This window comes from Equus asinus, chromosome 16, assembly GCF_041296235.1.
Source record: "Equus asinus isolate D_3611 breed Donkey chromosome 16, EquAss-T2T_v2, whole genome shotgun sequence".
Lineage (NCBI taxonomy): Eukaryota > Metazoa > Chordata > Mammalia > Perissodactyla > Equidae > Equus > Equus asinus.
The window spans coordinates 41,327,788-41,345,400 of record NC_091805.1 but is presented as its reverse complement, the minus strand read 5'-3'; the positions used below and the strand labels follow the sequence as shown (position 1 = coordinate 41,345,400).

The window sequence follows — 17,613 nt, the reverse complement described above, 5'->3', positions numbered from 1 at the left end:
GCTCAGGGCCAGTGTTTCTCAGCAAAAAGAGAAGGATTGGCAGCAGTTAGCTCAGGGCTAATCTTCCTCAAAAACAAACAAACAAACAAACAAAAAACTAGAGTAGTAAATTGAGCTGAGGCTTGGTCTGCCTCATGGAGTGTTAGTCTAATCTAGGCAAACACATGGCTTGGGTGTTTACCTGTTTAATGAACAAAGAAGACACAGCCTTAGGTACTGTGCAAGGTAGGGACTGGGAGTCTGCAATAAGGTTGGGACACCCTCAAAAGCAAGGGGAGAGCCAGCCCTGATGGTCTAGTGCTTAAAGTTCGGCATGCTCCACTTGGGTGGCCCAGGTTTGGTTCCCAGGCACAGAATCACATCACTTGGCTGTCAGTAGCCGTGCTCTGGCAGCAGCTCACACAGAACAACTAGAAGGACTGTCAACTAGAATATAAACTATGTCCTGGGGCTTTGGGGAGAAAAAAAAGAGAGGAAGATTGGCAACAGGTGTTAGCTCAGGGCGAATCTTTCCTGGGGAGGAGGAAGCAAGGGGAGACCACGAAGAAGCTTCTCCCAATAATTGCAACACAGGCCTTTCTGAGAAATTAACATATAAAAGAAAAAGTCTCTAACCCCAGCAGAAGCAAACACAAAACCTCTCTGAAGGCACCCACTTCTCAACCCTGGCTACTGGAATAAGCTCAGAATCCAAAATTACATGAAACACGTAAGACTCTACCATCGACAAACCCACACTGAAGGAACTTCTAAAGGATATACGTCAGAAAAGAAGGTAACTGAGCCCAAAAAAGGTGATGTGAGGAGCAGTGGTGAGCAATAACTGGTTAATACACACACACAACTAAAAAAGATAATAAAGCTGATCATTAATTTGGGAAGTAAAAAAGATATAAGTTGAGCAAAACTAAAGTATTAAGATAACATTTAAGGGGTGTTATGTCAAATTCATAACAATTTGAATTAAGTTGTTCTAAGGTTCTTGTATTGCTCAAGAGGAGGGCAAAGATACTAATTAAACTCCTACTTTATCGAGTCAAAGTAGTATACTAAAATTCTAAGGCTAACTGCTACAAAAATACAAATAGGCTATATAACTTCCCAACCAGCAGAAAAGGAAAAAATAAAGCAAAAGAAACAGTCATCAGTTGAAAACAGATACTCAAATACACATGAATGTACAAGAATGCTCACTGCATACTGTTTGTCATGGCACCAGCTTTGATACAGCCTAAATTATCATCTTGTGGAAAACAGACGAATAAACTGTAATACTTATAAGAATACACCAACCAGCAGTGAAAATCTATACATGTATGAATCTGGGATAAATTTCACAAACATAATGTTGAGGAGAACAAAAAAACCATGTTGCAGGAGGACACAGAATATGACACCATTTACATTAAGTTTAAAAACATAACTGCAGAGAGAACTTGTGGTCGTGGTGGAATGAGCTGGTCAGGAGACTCCCCTCTAAGAAAACAAGTGTAAACCTGGAGGAAACTGGGGGAAAAACCATTTCAGGTCAACTGGAAATCAACTACAGGCAGACAACAAATTAAGCAGCGTTTACTCTTGAATATATGCTAGCATATCAAGTAAGAACGGTGGTGGTGACTAAATGACCTTCTAGCTTGAGGCTACACCCAACCTCCACTGTTCCTCCAACTCAGTTGGCAAAAATTATAGCTTTATTGACTTGAGACTAGCTGTGAAAATCAGCAGCTTTACCGCCAGAGGTGGAAGACTTGATTCAAGGTAGGGTGGGAGAGGGAATACGAAATCCTGCAGCTCTGCTGGTTAAAAGTTGTGGCCCTGAGCCAACCCTGATGGCCTAGCGCTTAAAGTTTGGCATGCTCCACTTCAGCGGCCCGGTTCAGTTCTCAGGTGTGGAACCACACCCACGTCTGTCAGTTGCCATGCTGTGGCGGCAGCTCACACAGAAGAATTAAAAGGACCTACAATTAGAACATACAACTATGTCCTGGGGCTTTGGGGAGGGTCAAAAAAAAAAAGAGAGAGGAAGATTGGTAACAGATGTTAGCTCAGGGCAAATCTTTCCCAGCAAGAAAAAAAAAAGGTGGACCTGGTTCAGAACAGAAAGACCTGCAGCTTTGGTAGACCAACATTTCAGTCCCAGTTTTGGGTAGGCAGCAAATCAGCCAGAAATTTAATGGGGAAATTCTGGAAGTAAGAAAGCCAAAGAATGCAAGGACAAGCTCTCCACACATCTTACGTGACTGCTAAACTATGCATGTGGGGGAAAAGCCTGAGAGAGTCAGGGAGAAAAGTGAAAAAAAAAAAGAAAGGGGGACTCAAGAACTGACTGTGACTTGGAAGGCATTTCTTTTTTATGTGGGCTGCCACCACAGCAGGGGTACCGAGTCGTATAGGTCTGTACCCAGGAACAGAACCTGGGCCACGAAAGTGGAGTGGCCTGACCTCAACCACTAAACCACAGGGCTGGCCCCTGGAATGCATTTCCTTTTTTTTTTTTAAGATTTAATTTTTTCCTTTTTCTCCCAAAGCCCCCCAGTACATAGTTGTGTATTTTATTTTAGTTGTGGGTCCTTCTAGCTGTGGCATGTGGGATGCTGCCTCAGCATGGCCTGATGAGCAGCGCCATGTCTGTGCCCAGGATCCGAACCTGGGAAACCCTTGGCCACCGAAGCAGAGCATGCAAACTTAACCACTAAGCCACGGGGCCAGCCCCCTGGAATGCATTTCTTAATCCACACTCAGCTTGATCAGCAGAGGATGGAAGCTTTACAGGCTCAAGCTATCTAAACACAACCTCTGCCCAGATAACTGGCTGACCTCAAACTACAGAGACACACGGGCAACCACTAGAAAACAAGCCAAAAAATTAAAATTAAAAAAAACCTCAACAATGACATCAGTGGCTACAAACTGCAGGGGAGAATAATTTCACAGCTTAAGTCCACATGAGTTATAAAAACAAAAAACAATTTAGTGTTGCTATAATACATTATCAAAAAGGTCCACTTTTCACCTAAAAATTAGTAGATATGCAAATAAATAGTAAAGTGTGACCCACACTTTGGAAAAAACTAATCAATAGAAACTGACCCTGGGTGGACCCAGATCTAGGATCTCACAGACTTCAAAGCAACTATGATAAATATGATCAAAGAATTAAAGAAAATAATAGGGAATCTCAAAAGAGAAAATTTAAAAAAAAAGGAAATTCTAAATGTGAAAGGTATGATAACTGCAATGAAAAATTCACTCAACTGCTGAACTCAACAGCAGATTTGAGATGTCAGAAGAAAGAATCAGAGAACAGGAAGACAGATCAGCAGACATTACCACAGCTGGAGAACAGAAAGAAAGACGATGAATGTAAACAGAGCCGCAATAACCCACGAAAACAACGTCAAACCTTCCAACACGTACGTAATGGGAGTTTCAAAGGGAGAGGAGAGAGACACAAATGGCAGAAAACAATTTGGAAGAAATAATGCGTGAAAACTTTCCAAATTTGATGAAAAGCATTAACCTGTAGATCCAGGAAACTCAACAAACCCCAGACAGAATAAACACAAAGAGAATTCCATCTAGACACATAGTTAAACTGCTGAAAGCCGAAGACCAAGAGAAAATCCTGCAAAACACAACTCTATACATCATTTAGACACAAATATATGCAGAAAACGTATAAAGATATATAGGTGAATGACAACCATCAAATTCAGGACAGGGAAGGAAGGGAGAATAATAAAACCAGAGAGTGACTTACAGGAAGCTTGAATTATATTTATAACGACTCATTTCTTAATCTGGACACTAAGTACAGGGTATGCATTAGAATATTCTCTATAGCTTTCTGAATGTTCCAAATATTTCACCACAAAAAAATTATCAAAGAAGGATTAGAATGTCTTCTGCTATGTGAAGAAAAAAGAGACAAAGGGGAAATCTTCTTTTTTAGTTTCATGAAAATATTTTTTTTATAATAAAACATATTTTTATATTACTTACCTGGACTCATTTACACAGGTTACAGTTAAAGAAAAACTGCTTCTTAAGTGACTATGTGCTTCAAGGAGAGTTGCCAATGTAAGAGTGCCTTTCAATTATTAGTCTGCAACATCACAATGAAAACTTCACTCACTTTCAATTATAGGTTTTACCTTACAGCTCCTGAGCCATTCCATACTGCGGGACACTGGGAACAATATGGCCATTCTTTTGAATCTAATCTATTATCAATGGCATCCTAGGGAAGAAAAGAGTTAAAACCATCAAGAAAGCGTTGTAAATTCCAGGATTTTGTCTGTCTTGCATAAAACTCAAAACTTGTATTTACAACTAAAGAACATAAGGATATATAAATATTCAATAAAATAAGGTCAGTCCTCTCTTTGAAATTCACAAATCTTACTTGATTCAAAAATTAATGCAATCATTTACTTATTTATTAAACCAATATTGATTGCATGCCTTTATCTCTTCATTTGGAGCGTCCCCACATTGGTGTAAGAATTCTGGGCGCCTTACCAGGACCTTTATCTCCAGAGTGCTAGGGGTTTCTAAATACCACCCTAGTCCTGACACACCTCTTAGGCTCCTGGAGAGTCTAAAGCAGTAGCTTTAAAATAGGATGTGCATGCCTGGACTAGAGGTATTCAAGACAATCCAATGGAATGAGGAAAGTTTTCCTTTTCACTTCATTTTAAAAATTTTCCTCTTTTTTAGGGTTACATTTTATGATATACTTATGTGTATGGATATATTGTATACAGATTGTGTTTTATTAATACAGTAATATATAGTTTATAAATAAATAGTCATATACTGTAGGTTCACGTTCACATTTTTTATGATTAAGTGTCCAGGATCAAAAACGTTTGGAGACCGCTGCTTTACAGCATGGTAGTACAAATGGGCATAAGGAGTGGGCAAAAGGTACTCAGTAGTCCAAGAATATTTCAATGAGACTGCAAGAAGCGAACAAACCAAGTTTCAGGAGAAATCCTGAAGGCCTTAGGCTGCTACTGAGCCAAAAGTGGATTTTCTGAGTTTAACATGCAAATCCCTGTTAAAGGATTTGAGAAAGTCAATTCTTATTTTTAAAATACTAGCCAAGAAAAGCTACTTAGTTCTACATCCTTGTTATGGGTAAAGAAAAAAAATCTTATGTTGCAGAAAACAAAGTCTAAATTCTTTAAATTTTTCACCTATGATTAATTAAGCATGTGTGAATGACAAAATTAGCCAAGCAAAACAGAAAAATTATAGTAATAAACTATACACAATTAGTTCCCAAAGGAAAGTAGAAACTGGGGTTTAAGCCGAAGGAAAACCGGAATAAATGGAACTATATGATTATGACCGAAGAATCAACGTCATGATTTTGAGTTCATAATGCAATTTTTAGTAGTTCATTTTCCAATTTCCTCTAATGGAATAGTATTTTCTCAAAGCAAAGAGTACTGAAGACATCAACCATCTGGATCTAACAGCAAACTACAATGAGGTTTACATTTTAATCACAAATACATTTCCAAGAATACTGGAGTCTAACTTTCTAATAGAGGTCACATACAAATGTTATTTGTTGAACTTTCATTCAAACAATTATTTATATTTCTGTTACATACAGTTATTTAAAACAATGGCAGCTTTTTTTCCAAAAAGGACATGTGTGCTCATTTCTTTCTTTATTTTGAGGCAGTCAGTGGAGTGAGTTTGTCTGAAGTTTTCAAGGAAAGAGTCTTCAAGAGTTTGTTTCTTCCCTTGACCCCAGATACAGTCTTGTTTTGTGAACCCTCCCAGTGCTGCAGAAAATTCCTGACCCACAGATATGCTCAGACGGACAGATAAATATACCAAGAGTAAAGAACACTCTGCAGAAGGGCACTTGGGGTATAGGTAAAATTTAATGACTCTTACCTCCAAAATATCTTTGATAAAAGGTGTCCATCGAGAGAGTTGAAAAGTTTCTTCTGCAGATCGATCCTTTCTTAATGGTTTGCTTTGTTGAGACTAATGTCATTAGAGGAAAAAAATTAAAAACCACTAATTTTATTTAATGATAGTGTCTTATTAACTCTTCTAACAAAGATATTTAATTTACAGCAAAGAGTATGTTTATTTGACTTAAAACTAAGAGTGGACATGTCTACTCAAAAAATGTGAATAGGTGTGGTCACATAACTTCACCGAACAGTATTTTGTGCTTTAATGATAAAACTTATAATAGTATAAGAAAATACGTTTACTCAAAATGCTATAAAACTCGGAAAAGAGTAAGATTCTAAACAGAGTTCTTTCAAAATTTGCTATAAATGAATGATAAAGAGAATAGCATAAACAGCAAATTACAACAGAAGCTATAAGATATAAATCCACTAGAAAAATGTATTTGTCGAAATTACTTGTATATGGAAAACAAAATTTTAAACTTTTTACTTATAATTCTATAGAATGAAATCAAGAAGACTGTCCACATGGATTTCCATATAAGAAAATGTATTTAATGCAAACGACCGCATATATATTAGTGTAAACAGAATGTAAGATTTCTTACTGGGGGGACAATGGGAACACCCAGGTAACTCCAGTTACGAATCATGTCACTTTCATTTTCTATCTTTACATTCTGGATCAACCTGTCCAAATTTTCTTCCGTAGTTCCTAAGATAAGTAAAAGTATGAGTGCACAGTCAGATAATTGCTACCACAATCATTTCTAGGTCTTAGGTAGTAACCATAAATGAAGTTTTTTAGATAAAAAGCAAACATTTAAATTACATACCCTTCAGTCTTCTCCCAATTTCTTACCTTTCCTTTTATTTATCTTAACCAACTTCAGCTAACTGAACTTTCTACGATTCTCTATGATCAACAGCAAATCACTTATTATACAGTGCTTTTAGAGCTGTGCATTTTACTATATTCAGGAAAATAAACAAAATCTCCATTACCATTAATACTGAAGATATAAAGTAGGATTGCTCTTATTTTATCATAATTATCATGATTTTTGTTGAGTAGAACTGGAAGGAGTACTCGCATAGAATCTTTCACCTTCTGTCCTTCTGCATCAGTTCCAAGTGCCAAGTCCTTAATGAAGATGAAATACAGTCAGCGGTCTATAATCCAAATTAATTTTCAGTTAAAAATATCTATTATTAAATCTTGTCAAATTTTAATGGAACACTGATGACATTTCACAAGAAAATGCAGACATCACTTGTAAGCGATTGACTATAGAAAATGTAAAAAGTGAAAAAAATAATTCAGAGAAGGAAATCATTAATCTAAACCTGTGCTATCTAATATGGTGGCCATTAGCCCCACGCAGCTATTGAGCACTTGAAATGTGGTTAGTCAGAATTAAGATGTGCTATAAATTAAAACACAAGATTTGGAAGACTTGGTGTGACAAAAAGAATGCAAAATAATTCACCAATAAGTTTTATATTGATTACATGTTGAAAGGATAATACTTTGAGTGTATTGGGTTAAGTCAAATATATTATTAAAATTAACTACACTTGTTTCTTTTCACTTTTTTTTTTCCTGCAGGGAAAGATTTGCCCTGAGCTAACATCTGTTGTCAATCTTTCTCTTCCCCCCCGCCCCCCAAAGCCCCAGTGTATGGTTGTATATCCTAGTTGCAGGTCCTTCTATGTGAGCCGCTGCCACAGCATGGCGACTGACAGACAGGTAGTGTGGTTCCATGACCAGGAAACGAACCTGGGCCACCAAAGCTGTGACAGCGCTGAAGTTGAATCATTAGGCTTGTCAGGGCTGGCTCTCTTTTTACCTTTTTAATGTGACTACTACAATATTTAAAATTATATATGGCTTGCACTCTTATTTCAAGTAGACAACACTGATCTAAACAGTTTTGGCATTATACAAGAAGCCTCTTCAAACTAGTTAAGTGTACCTACATGGTGTTACATTAAAAGCTGCAGCGGGCTGGCCCAGTGGCACAGTGGTTAAGTTTACAAGTTCTGCTTCTCAGTGGCCTGGGGTTCGCCGGTTCGGATCCCAGGTGTGGACATGGCACCACTCGGCAAAAGCCATGCTGTGGTAGGCATCCCACATATAAAGCAGAGGAAGATGGGCATGGATGTTAGCTCAGGGCCAGTCTTCCTCAGCAAAAAGAGGAGGATTGGCAGTAGTTATCTCAGGGCTAGTCTTCCTCAAAAAAAAAAAAAAGCTGCAGCCACCAAGAAAGGCCTGCCAACACTGCTACCCTGAAATCATGCTCCAAACACTTAGATCATCCTATTCAACCAGAAATACATAATCACAGATTAGGAGGGACTGCTATCCATGATACTGTATACGTACTGGTGGGGAATGATGTTTTAAATACTGCCTAGGTGAGTCCCCTTCTAAGAGAGATTCTGTAATTCAGGGCACTGTACTGAACAAAAAGTTAGGCTTTACGTTACAAAGTTCATTCCAGAAATCTACGATGAACACAGGTACTTTGGCTCTGCACATACCTGTTCAGTTTTGCAGAGCTTTTCTATATTAGGCTTGAACTTATTCATGCAATCTTCTGCTAAGTTAAGATGGACAACTTGCTGAAAAACAGAAGACATCAATCATTAAATTATTTTAATTACTTCTCGTGCAATTGATAACATTAAACTTTTGAGACGGGCCTGAAGGAAAGTATCGGCTTAGGTGGAAAGGAGCTACCACGTAAACATGGGAAACAGCTCAAGAAAAAGAAAAAGAAAAAGTAAGAATTAACATGATCTATAGGAAACAACCAACAGCAAAAAATCAGAATGGAAAGGTTGAATGTGTGTTGGGTTTATCAGTAATGAAAAATAAGGTGAGAAAAAAAATAATGAAGTCCTGAAAGTCCAGCAGAAAAAGTCTGAATTTGTATTATTGATTCTTGACTAGGGAGCAAGAGGATAAAAAAAAGTGTGAAGATTATTCTGATAATGACTTGTAAAAAGGACTGGAACACCAAAAAAAATTTTACCTGCCCACACAGCTTAACTGCTCTTAAATCTACTAGCACATAACTATTAATTTAAAGAACTAAGTAGAATAACCACCACTGGCCAATCCAATGTTGAATTTTCTTATTAAGTTGACAAATAACTAAATTTTGCGTTTGGTTATTCAAGACAAATATGTAAAAAAGTTTAAGCTGGATTTGGATAAATCTGGATTATACATAGAGAGAAAATTATTGAGAAGCTTAGATATTTGGGATAGTTCTTAATCCTAGAGTACAATTTTAGAGGACAACTAACACCAAGCATTCCATGATACCCACTGCTAAACCTGACTACAGAACAGGCTGGACTAATAAACTAAAAATGATAAGGTATCTTATACAAAATACTGCTTACCTTAGTAATCTGTTTACGGAAATGGGGCATCTTCTTCATCAGTTGGGTAAGGGCACTAAGTGATGTCTAGGAAAAATCAAACATTTTTAAAGCAAACTTATGATTCAGTTATTCTATATAATATCTTTAAAATACAGCAGTTTTAAATATTTGTTAATTTACTAAATATCTGGCAAATTAAAAAACAAAAACAAATTCAAGAGGTTTCCAGTTTCAGCCACAATAAAGCAGCTAATATCAAAATTACTATTCATCCATAAATAAAAATAAAATTTGACAAAATAAACAAGACAACAGCTTTTAGGAATGGATTAAAAAAACGGGCTCACAGCTAAGACACTTGAGCAAAGGAAAGTACAAAAGGCGATCCCTGCCCTCACCCTGGCTTTTCCCTGGGACATTTTCAAAAACACAGTGAAAGGAAGTAGAGTTCAAGTAGAAAGCAACCATCTCTCTGGGCAGAGGAAAGAGATCAGAGTTTGGGTCTGCTGACGTAGGGTCTGGGGGCAGAGTGCTAAAGGGAGAAAAGCCAGTCACAACATAACCCAAAGAGGTGTAGAGGGGTTGCCTATGGATTCCTGGCCAAACTCTAAGCTGCACATGGACAGGGCATAACTCTTAAAAGCCAGCAGAGAATAGGCGGTGAGTGGCTAAATGCTAGACGGAGATTTCAGAAGGGTCCTAGTGCTAAGAAAACACTGGCATTCTCTGATTCAGACAAAACAGAGTCCTAAGTGAACATCCCAAACATTCAGTCCTAGGACTATGTTTTTGGACTAAGTGCAAAAGTGAAATACACTCACCATAACAAAGTCTGACATGAAATCTCAACAGAACCAAGGTTACTCATCAGAAAAATTAACTGCCTACCAGAAGAAAACTCAACACTCTTTGCAGAGAGAATATCTTCTAGAGCCTGTGCAATGTATCATCCACAATTTTTAATGTTCAATAAAATATTACTGGCCATGTAAAACAGGAAAAAGTGATCGATACTCGAGTCATAAAATAGTCAATAAAGTAGACCCAAGATGATCCAGATGCTGGAATTAGCATTCAAGGACTTTGAAATAATATATTTATCCTAAAGAAAACAGAGGAAAAGATGGGCTAAATGGAGGAAAAGATAGAGTACTTCAACAGAGAATTAGAATTTGTTAAAAAAAAGATTCAATGAATGTCCTAGAACTAAACGCAATATTTGAAATTAAAAACACAATGAATGACTCTCATTCTCTGCTGGTGGGACTGTACAATGGCACAGCCACTTTAGGAAAGAATTTGGAAGTTTCTTATCAAGTTAAACATACATTTACTATATGACCCAGTAATCCCACTCAATCATTTACCCAAGTAAATAAAAACATCTGTTCACACAAAACCTGAATGTTTATGGTAATGTTTTTTGTAACTGCCAACAACTTGGAAAAAACCTAAATGTTCTGCAACTTGTGACTGGATAAATTGTGGTACATCCACACAGTGATTATTTATTTAGCAATAAAAAGTGATGAAACTACTGTTAAACACAACATGGGTGAATGTCAAGTGCATGACACTAAATGAAAAAAGCCATACTGTATTACAGTAGCCCCTCCTTATCTGCAGTTTCGTTTTCTGTGGTTTCAGTTAGCCATGATCAACTGTGGTCTGAAAATATGAAACAGAAAATTCCAGAAATAAACAATTCATAAGTTTTAAATTGCACACCATCCTGAGTAGCCATGTGAAAGAAATCTGATGCCGTCCCACTCTGCCTTACCCAGGAGGTGAACCATCCCTTTGTCCAGCATATCCACGCTGTATATGCTACCCCTCCATGAATGGTCACTTAGTTGCCATCTTGCTTATCAGATTAACTGTTGTGGTACCACAGTGCTTGTGTGCAAGTACCCTTATTTTACTCAATAACGGCCCTAAAGTGCAAGAGCAGTCATTATGGCAATTTGGATATATCAAAGAGAAGCTGTAAAGTGCTTCCTTTAAGTAAAAAGGTGAAACTTCTCAACTTAATAAGAAAAAAAATCATATGCTGAGGTTGCTAAGATCTACGGTAACTTTTATAATAATACACTGTTATAACTGTTCTATTTTATTATTAGTCATGGTTGCTAATCTCTTACTATGCCTAATTTATAAATTAAACTTTATCGTAGGTATGTACGTACAGGGAAAAACAAAGTATATATAGGGTTTGGTACTATCTGTGGTTTCCGGTATCCACTGGGGGTCTTGGAATCAACCCCCGTGGATAAAGGGGGACTACTATATTTCACTTAGATGACATTCTAGAAAAGGCAAAACTATAGGAACAGAAAACAGATCAGTTGTTGGTAGGGAATCCGAGTTGGGTAAAGAGGTTGTCTACAAAGGGGCACAAGGAAATTCTGGGGGGGGGGGCGGGGTGATGCAACTGTTCTCGTTCTCTCTCTCTCTCTCTCTCTTTTTTTTTTTAGGAAGATTAGCCCTGAGCTAACATCTGCCGCCAATCCTCCTCTTTTTGCTGAGGAAGACTGGCACTGGGCTAACATCCATGCCCACCTTCCTCTACATGTAGGACGCCTGCCACAACATGGCTTGACAAGCGGTGCATAGTTCCACACCCAGGATCTAAACCAGCGAACCCCAGGCCACTGAAGCAGAACATGCGGACTTAAGCACTGTGCCACTGGACCAGCCCCAACTACTCTATTTCTTGACTGCGATTATATGATAGGAAGCATTTCTCAAAACTCATGGAATTGTATGCTATAAAGGGGGAACTTTACAACTCAATTTAAAAAAGAAAACGGAATGAGTTTAACAGAAAATTGGACACAACAGAGACAGAAGTAGGGGACTCAAAGTCAGGATAAGAGATAATATTCAATTAATCTTTTAAAAAAAGGAAGAGAATGTAGGAGATGTAGAATATAGTCAAAAAATCTAAAACACAAGTGACTGGAGTCCTGGAAGGAGAAGAGAGAATAGGACAAAATCAAGATGTGAGAAAATAATGGCCAAGAATTTTACAAATATAGTCATGTGCTGCATAATGACATTTCAGTCAACAACAGACACTGATCCCTTAAGACTATAATGGAGCTGAAAAATTCCTGTCTCTTAGGGACATCACAGCCATAGTAACATCACACAGCTGAAGAAGAGGGAAGAAAAAGGAAACTGCAGGAGAAGAAGAAGAATCCCCAAGAAAATTCACAGTGAAGGGTCTGGCAGAAGCTTTTGTAGAGCTCAACAAGCTCCTTAAAAAAAGTTGGAAAACATGGAACCCAACACTGAAAAGTTTTCATTAATGGAGGGGAATGTTCAGGGTGCATTATCTGCTTAAAAGCACATCTGTAACAAAAAAAAGAGACCAACCAACCAAACCACCACGGACATATTTCTTAAAAGAGTGACACTTCCTCAAGAACAGCCTCAGGAGGCTGGCCCCAGGGCCTAGTGGTTAAGTTCAGTGTGCTCCACTTCGGCAGCCTAGGGTCAGTTCCTGGGTGAGGACCTACACCACTCATGGATGGCCATGCTGTGGCAGTGACCTACATACAAAATAGAGGAAGACTGGCACAGATGTTAGCTCAGAGCGAATCTTCCTCAGCAAAAAGGGGATGATTGGCAATGGATCTTAGCTCAGGGCGAAGAGCCTCAGGCAGGTCCTTCAGGAGGTATTCCAGAAGAAGGTATTGTTATCATAGAAGACGACAGCTCTGTGTGTGTTACTGCCCCTGAAGACCCTCCAGAGGGACAAGATGTGGACGTGGAAGACAGTGATATTGAGGATCCTGACCCTGTGTGGGCCTAGGTGAATGTGTTTTTGTGTCTTAATTTTCAATTAAAAAGTTTAAAAAGTAAAAAGAAATACGTTTTTTAATAGAAAAAAAGTTTATAGAATAAAGATACAAAGAAAATATCTTTGTACAGCTGTACAATGTGTTTGTGCTTTAAGCTAAGTGTTATTACAATAGAGACAAAAAGTTAATAAAGTAAAAAAGTTATGGTAAGCTAAGGTTAACTTATTGAAGAAAGAAAATATATTTTTATACATTTAGTGTAGCCTAAGCGTACAGTGCTTATGAAGTCTACCCTAGCGTACAACAATGTCCTGGGCCCTCACATTCACTCACCACTCACTCACTCACTCAGAGCAGCTTCCAGCAGTGCAAGCTCATTCACGGTAAATGCCCTATACAGGTGTACCACTTTCGCTTTTATACTATATTTTCACTGTTTCCTTTCTATATTTAAATATTTTTAGATACACAAATACTTACCATTGTGTTATAACTGCCTACAGTATTCAGTACAGTAACATGCTGTACAGCTCTGTAGCCTATGAGCAGTAGGCTATACCATGTAGCCTAAGTGTGCAGTAGGCTACACCATCTAGGTTTGTGTAAGTACACTCTGTGATGTTCGCACAATGACAAAATCACCTAACAACGCATTTCTCAGAATGCACCCGTGTCATTAAGCAATGCAAGACTGTATGAAGAAAATTACCAACCCAGTGATTCAAGAAGCTCAACAAATCCCAAGGAGAATAAATACCAAGAAAAATACAGCACAGTAAGGCATATCATGGTAAAATTTCTAAAAATCAAAGGTAAAGTGAAAATCTTCAAAAAGATATATCTTCAGAAAATGACAATAACATGACAGCTGATTTCTTTAACAGAAATTATGGTAGCCAGAAGATGATGCATTGAAATCTTTAAATTGCTGAAAGGAAAAAAAAACCCTACTAACTTTGAATTCTAAATCCAGCAAAAGTGTCTCAGAAAAACTTGCAAAACAAAGATATACTCAGATAAAAATAAAAGTTGAGAGAATTCATCCAGCCCCAATGCGAAAACTGAAGAGCAATAAGGAGTAAGGAACAGCAGATTTCATAAATATGTAGGTAATATACAAATCTACAGAGTATTTAACACAAAAATAACATCTTGAGTTTATAACACATTTTGAAGTAAAACATGACAACAATAGCACAAACAAAAGAGGAAGGGGGTAAATGAAGTTAAACTATTACAAGGTTCTTGAATCTTAGGACTTGGCAAAAGTATATCTTAAGATAGACTGTGATAATATAAAGATACATTTTGTAATACCTAGCATGATGACTATAAGAAAGATACTAAAAGGTAAAATAAAACTCTATGCTGGAGACTAAATGAAATAGTTAAAAAAAAAAAAAAAGACTTACTACATAAATACTATCGTGTAACCTTCTGGAATGATGGAAATGTTTTTATCCTGATTTAGGTGGTGGTGCCACAGGTATATATATATATAAGTAAAAAATCATTCAGTATGCACTTAAGATTTGTGCATTTTACTTAGATAAATTATACCTCAATAATAAAAACCTAACAAGAATGCACTGATGAAATTAGGGTAAATGGCATTTTAAAAATAAACTTTAATGAAGCAAGACAGACAAAATGCCGCTAACTGTTGAGGCTAGCTAATGGTTTCATGCGAGTTCATTTGCTCTACTTTTGTAAAAGTACGTTAGAAATTTCCTGGGGCCGGCCCATGGCCAAGTGGTTAATTTTGTGTGCTCCGCTTTGGTGGCCCAGGGTTTCACCAGTTTGGATCCTGGGTGTGGACAAGGCACCGCTCATAAGATCATGCTGAGGCAGCATCCCGCATAGCACCACCAGAGGCACTCACAACTAGAATATACAACTATGTACTAGAGGGGCTTTGGGGAGAAGAAGAAGGAAAAAAACAGAAGACTGGCAACAGATGTTAGCTCAGGTGCCAATCTTTAAAAAAAAAATTTCCGAAAATGGAAAGTGAAAAAGACAAAATAAAAATTTTAAACAAACCTTAAAATTCACCTTCATCATTTTTCTTTCTTTTGTGCTGAGGAAGATTAGCCCTGAGCTAACATCTGTGCCAATCTTCCTCCACTTTATATGTGGGTTGCCACCACAACATGGCTGACAAGTGGTGTAGGTCCACGCCTGGGATCCCAACCTGCGAACCCAGGCCGCCAAAGTGGACCATGCCGAACTTAACCACTACACCACGGGGCTGGTCCCTCTTCATCATTATTTTGAGAATTAAATAAGACTCTTACCTTTCCTTCTGTTGCTTTCTTTGTTGATGAAATTTCCTTCATAAGCTTGGGAATTTCCCTGTCAAATTGTGAGAGAATTCTTTAAATTTCTAAGGTGTAATTCTTTACAGAAATGTTTTAAGATTACAAAATGTATTATCATGTATCTAGAGCCTAAAAAAACAGAATAAAAACTAAAATAGGTTCACATACTCTAATACAACCGCAATATGCCGATGTCGAATTCTGACCCAGAGGTCATCATCTTCTTCCAGGACTGCCTCCTTTTCTTTCCCATCTGTTTTATATCTACAAGTAGAGAGAAGTACAAAACTTTTGGATTATTTTTCCCCAAAAAAAGTGGAGGAAACATTTTTACAAACAATGAGTTTAAGACACAGTGCAAAAAACTGAAGAGTACACGTATTCAATCCACTATTTTAGGAAGATAATGAATACCTACTCAAAACTAAGGCATATTGCTATCCTTAGATTAAAAATCTAAGTATTATGCTTACCAAGACATTTTTACTTTTAAAAGTTAGGTTTAGCTGTCATTATTATAGAGTTTTAGCTCAGCAAAATGGTATCTTATGAAACAAAAATTCAACAATCAACTTTAAGAACAAGACTGAATATACTAACAATTTGTATTCTAAGTGCTTAAAACACTATTTTGATGTACTAATAACCATCAGCACAACTATCAAATATCCACTAAGTGAAGAACAGAAATGTCACCCCCAATAAAGCATATTAAATACTGCAGGTGTTTCAGAGTTGGTACAAAATTCACAAACATATATCATCTGTTCCTATATTCTTCCCTAGCCCTATCACCATATGTCCTTTATAGAATAGGAAAGGAAATGAGAGAAAAACTAATGCAGCCATAAAAAAACTGATTGTTTTAATGAGTTCTGCTGAAGTGAGCAGCAACTGAAGGGGTTCATGAAATTACTCAAAATGAGCTTCCTGACTGCTTCCCCAAATGTAGTTTCTCCCTTCTCTTTTTATGCTGATAGCCTCCTCCAATTTCTGGAGCTAGGGGGATTCAATCATCCTTGAGACCGTCAATTTCCTGAGTCAAGATTAGAAAGGACAGCAATGAGCTGTCCTAGCTCTGGACTGAAGACAATAAATGTGGATTTCTGCTGTATGAATACAATCATTTTCATAGGCCCTTAGAAAATTACAGGTCTCACCTATAAAACCACCTACCTATGTGGTCTTAATTACAGATGCCCCAAGGTAGAAGGACTGTGCTTAATTATAAGACTACACTAAGGATAGAAGCCCTTTTGTCATTTAAAATGCCACTTTGTACTTAACACAATACTTTAACCTTAAGTGATTTATAAACAAAGATTAAGGTAGCAGCCTGAGAATTCGAAAAGATGATGACAATCCCATTTTAAGAGTAAATTTAAAGAGGTCACCAAGATGAAAAATAGAATCTGGATACTTAGAACTTCCTGCTTTGTTTTCTGTTTCCATTAAAAATTGTGATGGAGCACAAACCACAGAGGTTCATGCTTCCATCTACTAGTCACATCCCTGGAGTTTTTTGATTCATAAAAAAGGGAGTATTGCTGGCTGTTTGTTTGTTTGTTTTTTTCAATTTTTTTTTATTGAGTTATTGATAGGTTACAATCTTGTGAAATTTCAATTGTACATTAATGTTTGTCAGTCATGTTGTAGGTGCACCACTTCACCCTTTGTGCCCACCCCCCACCCCATCTTTCCCCTGGTATCCACTAAACTGTTCTTGGTCCATAATTTTAAATTCCTCACATGAGTGGAGTCATACACAGATTATCTTTCTCTCGCTGGCTTATTTCACTTAACATAATTCTCTCAAGGTCCATCCATGTTATTGCAAATGGAATGATTTTGTTCTGTTTTGCAGCTGAGTAGTATTCCATTGTATATATGTACCACATCTTATCCATTCGTCTGTTGCTGGACACTTAGGTTGCTTCCACGTCTTGGCTATTGTGAACAGTCCTGCAATAAACATTGGGGTGCACAGGACTTTTGGGATTGTGGACTTCAAGCTCTTTGGATAAATTCCCAGTAGTGGGATGGCTGGATCGTATGGTAGTTCTATTTTTACTTTTTTGAGGAATCTCCATACTGTTTTCCATAGTGGCTGCACCAGTTTGCATTCCCACCAGCAGTGTATGAGGG

General features: G+C 37.5%; 1 protein-coding gene across 1 annotated transcript in view; it reads right to left on the bottom strand.

Annotated features, from left to right (window-relative positions):
- STXBP3 (syntaxin binding protein 3) overlaps positions 1-17,613 on the bottom strand; it is a 62,483-nt gene that overhangs the window by 6,560 nt on the left and 38,310 nt on the right. The window contains exons 10-17 of the mRNA XM_070486955.1: positions 15,637-15,732; positions 15,445-15,502; positions 9,363-9,428; positions 8,493-8,573; positions 6,954-7,092; positions 6,557-6,663; positions 5,920-6,012; positions 4,158-4,243 (exon numbers count right to left, since the gene is read on the bottom strand). Coding sequence (XP_070343056.1) covers positions 4,158-4,243; positions 5,920-6,012; positions 6,557-6,663; positions 6,954-7,092; positions 8,493-8,573; positions 9,363-9,428; positions 15,445-15,502; positions 15,637-15,732 — 726 coding nt within the window. The remainder of the gene's footprint in view (positions 1-4,157; positions 4,244-5,919; positions 6,013-6,556; positions 6,664-6,953; positions 7,093-8,492; positions 8,574-9,362; positions 9,429-15,444; positions 15,503-15,636; positions 15,733-17,613) is intronic.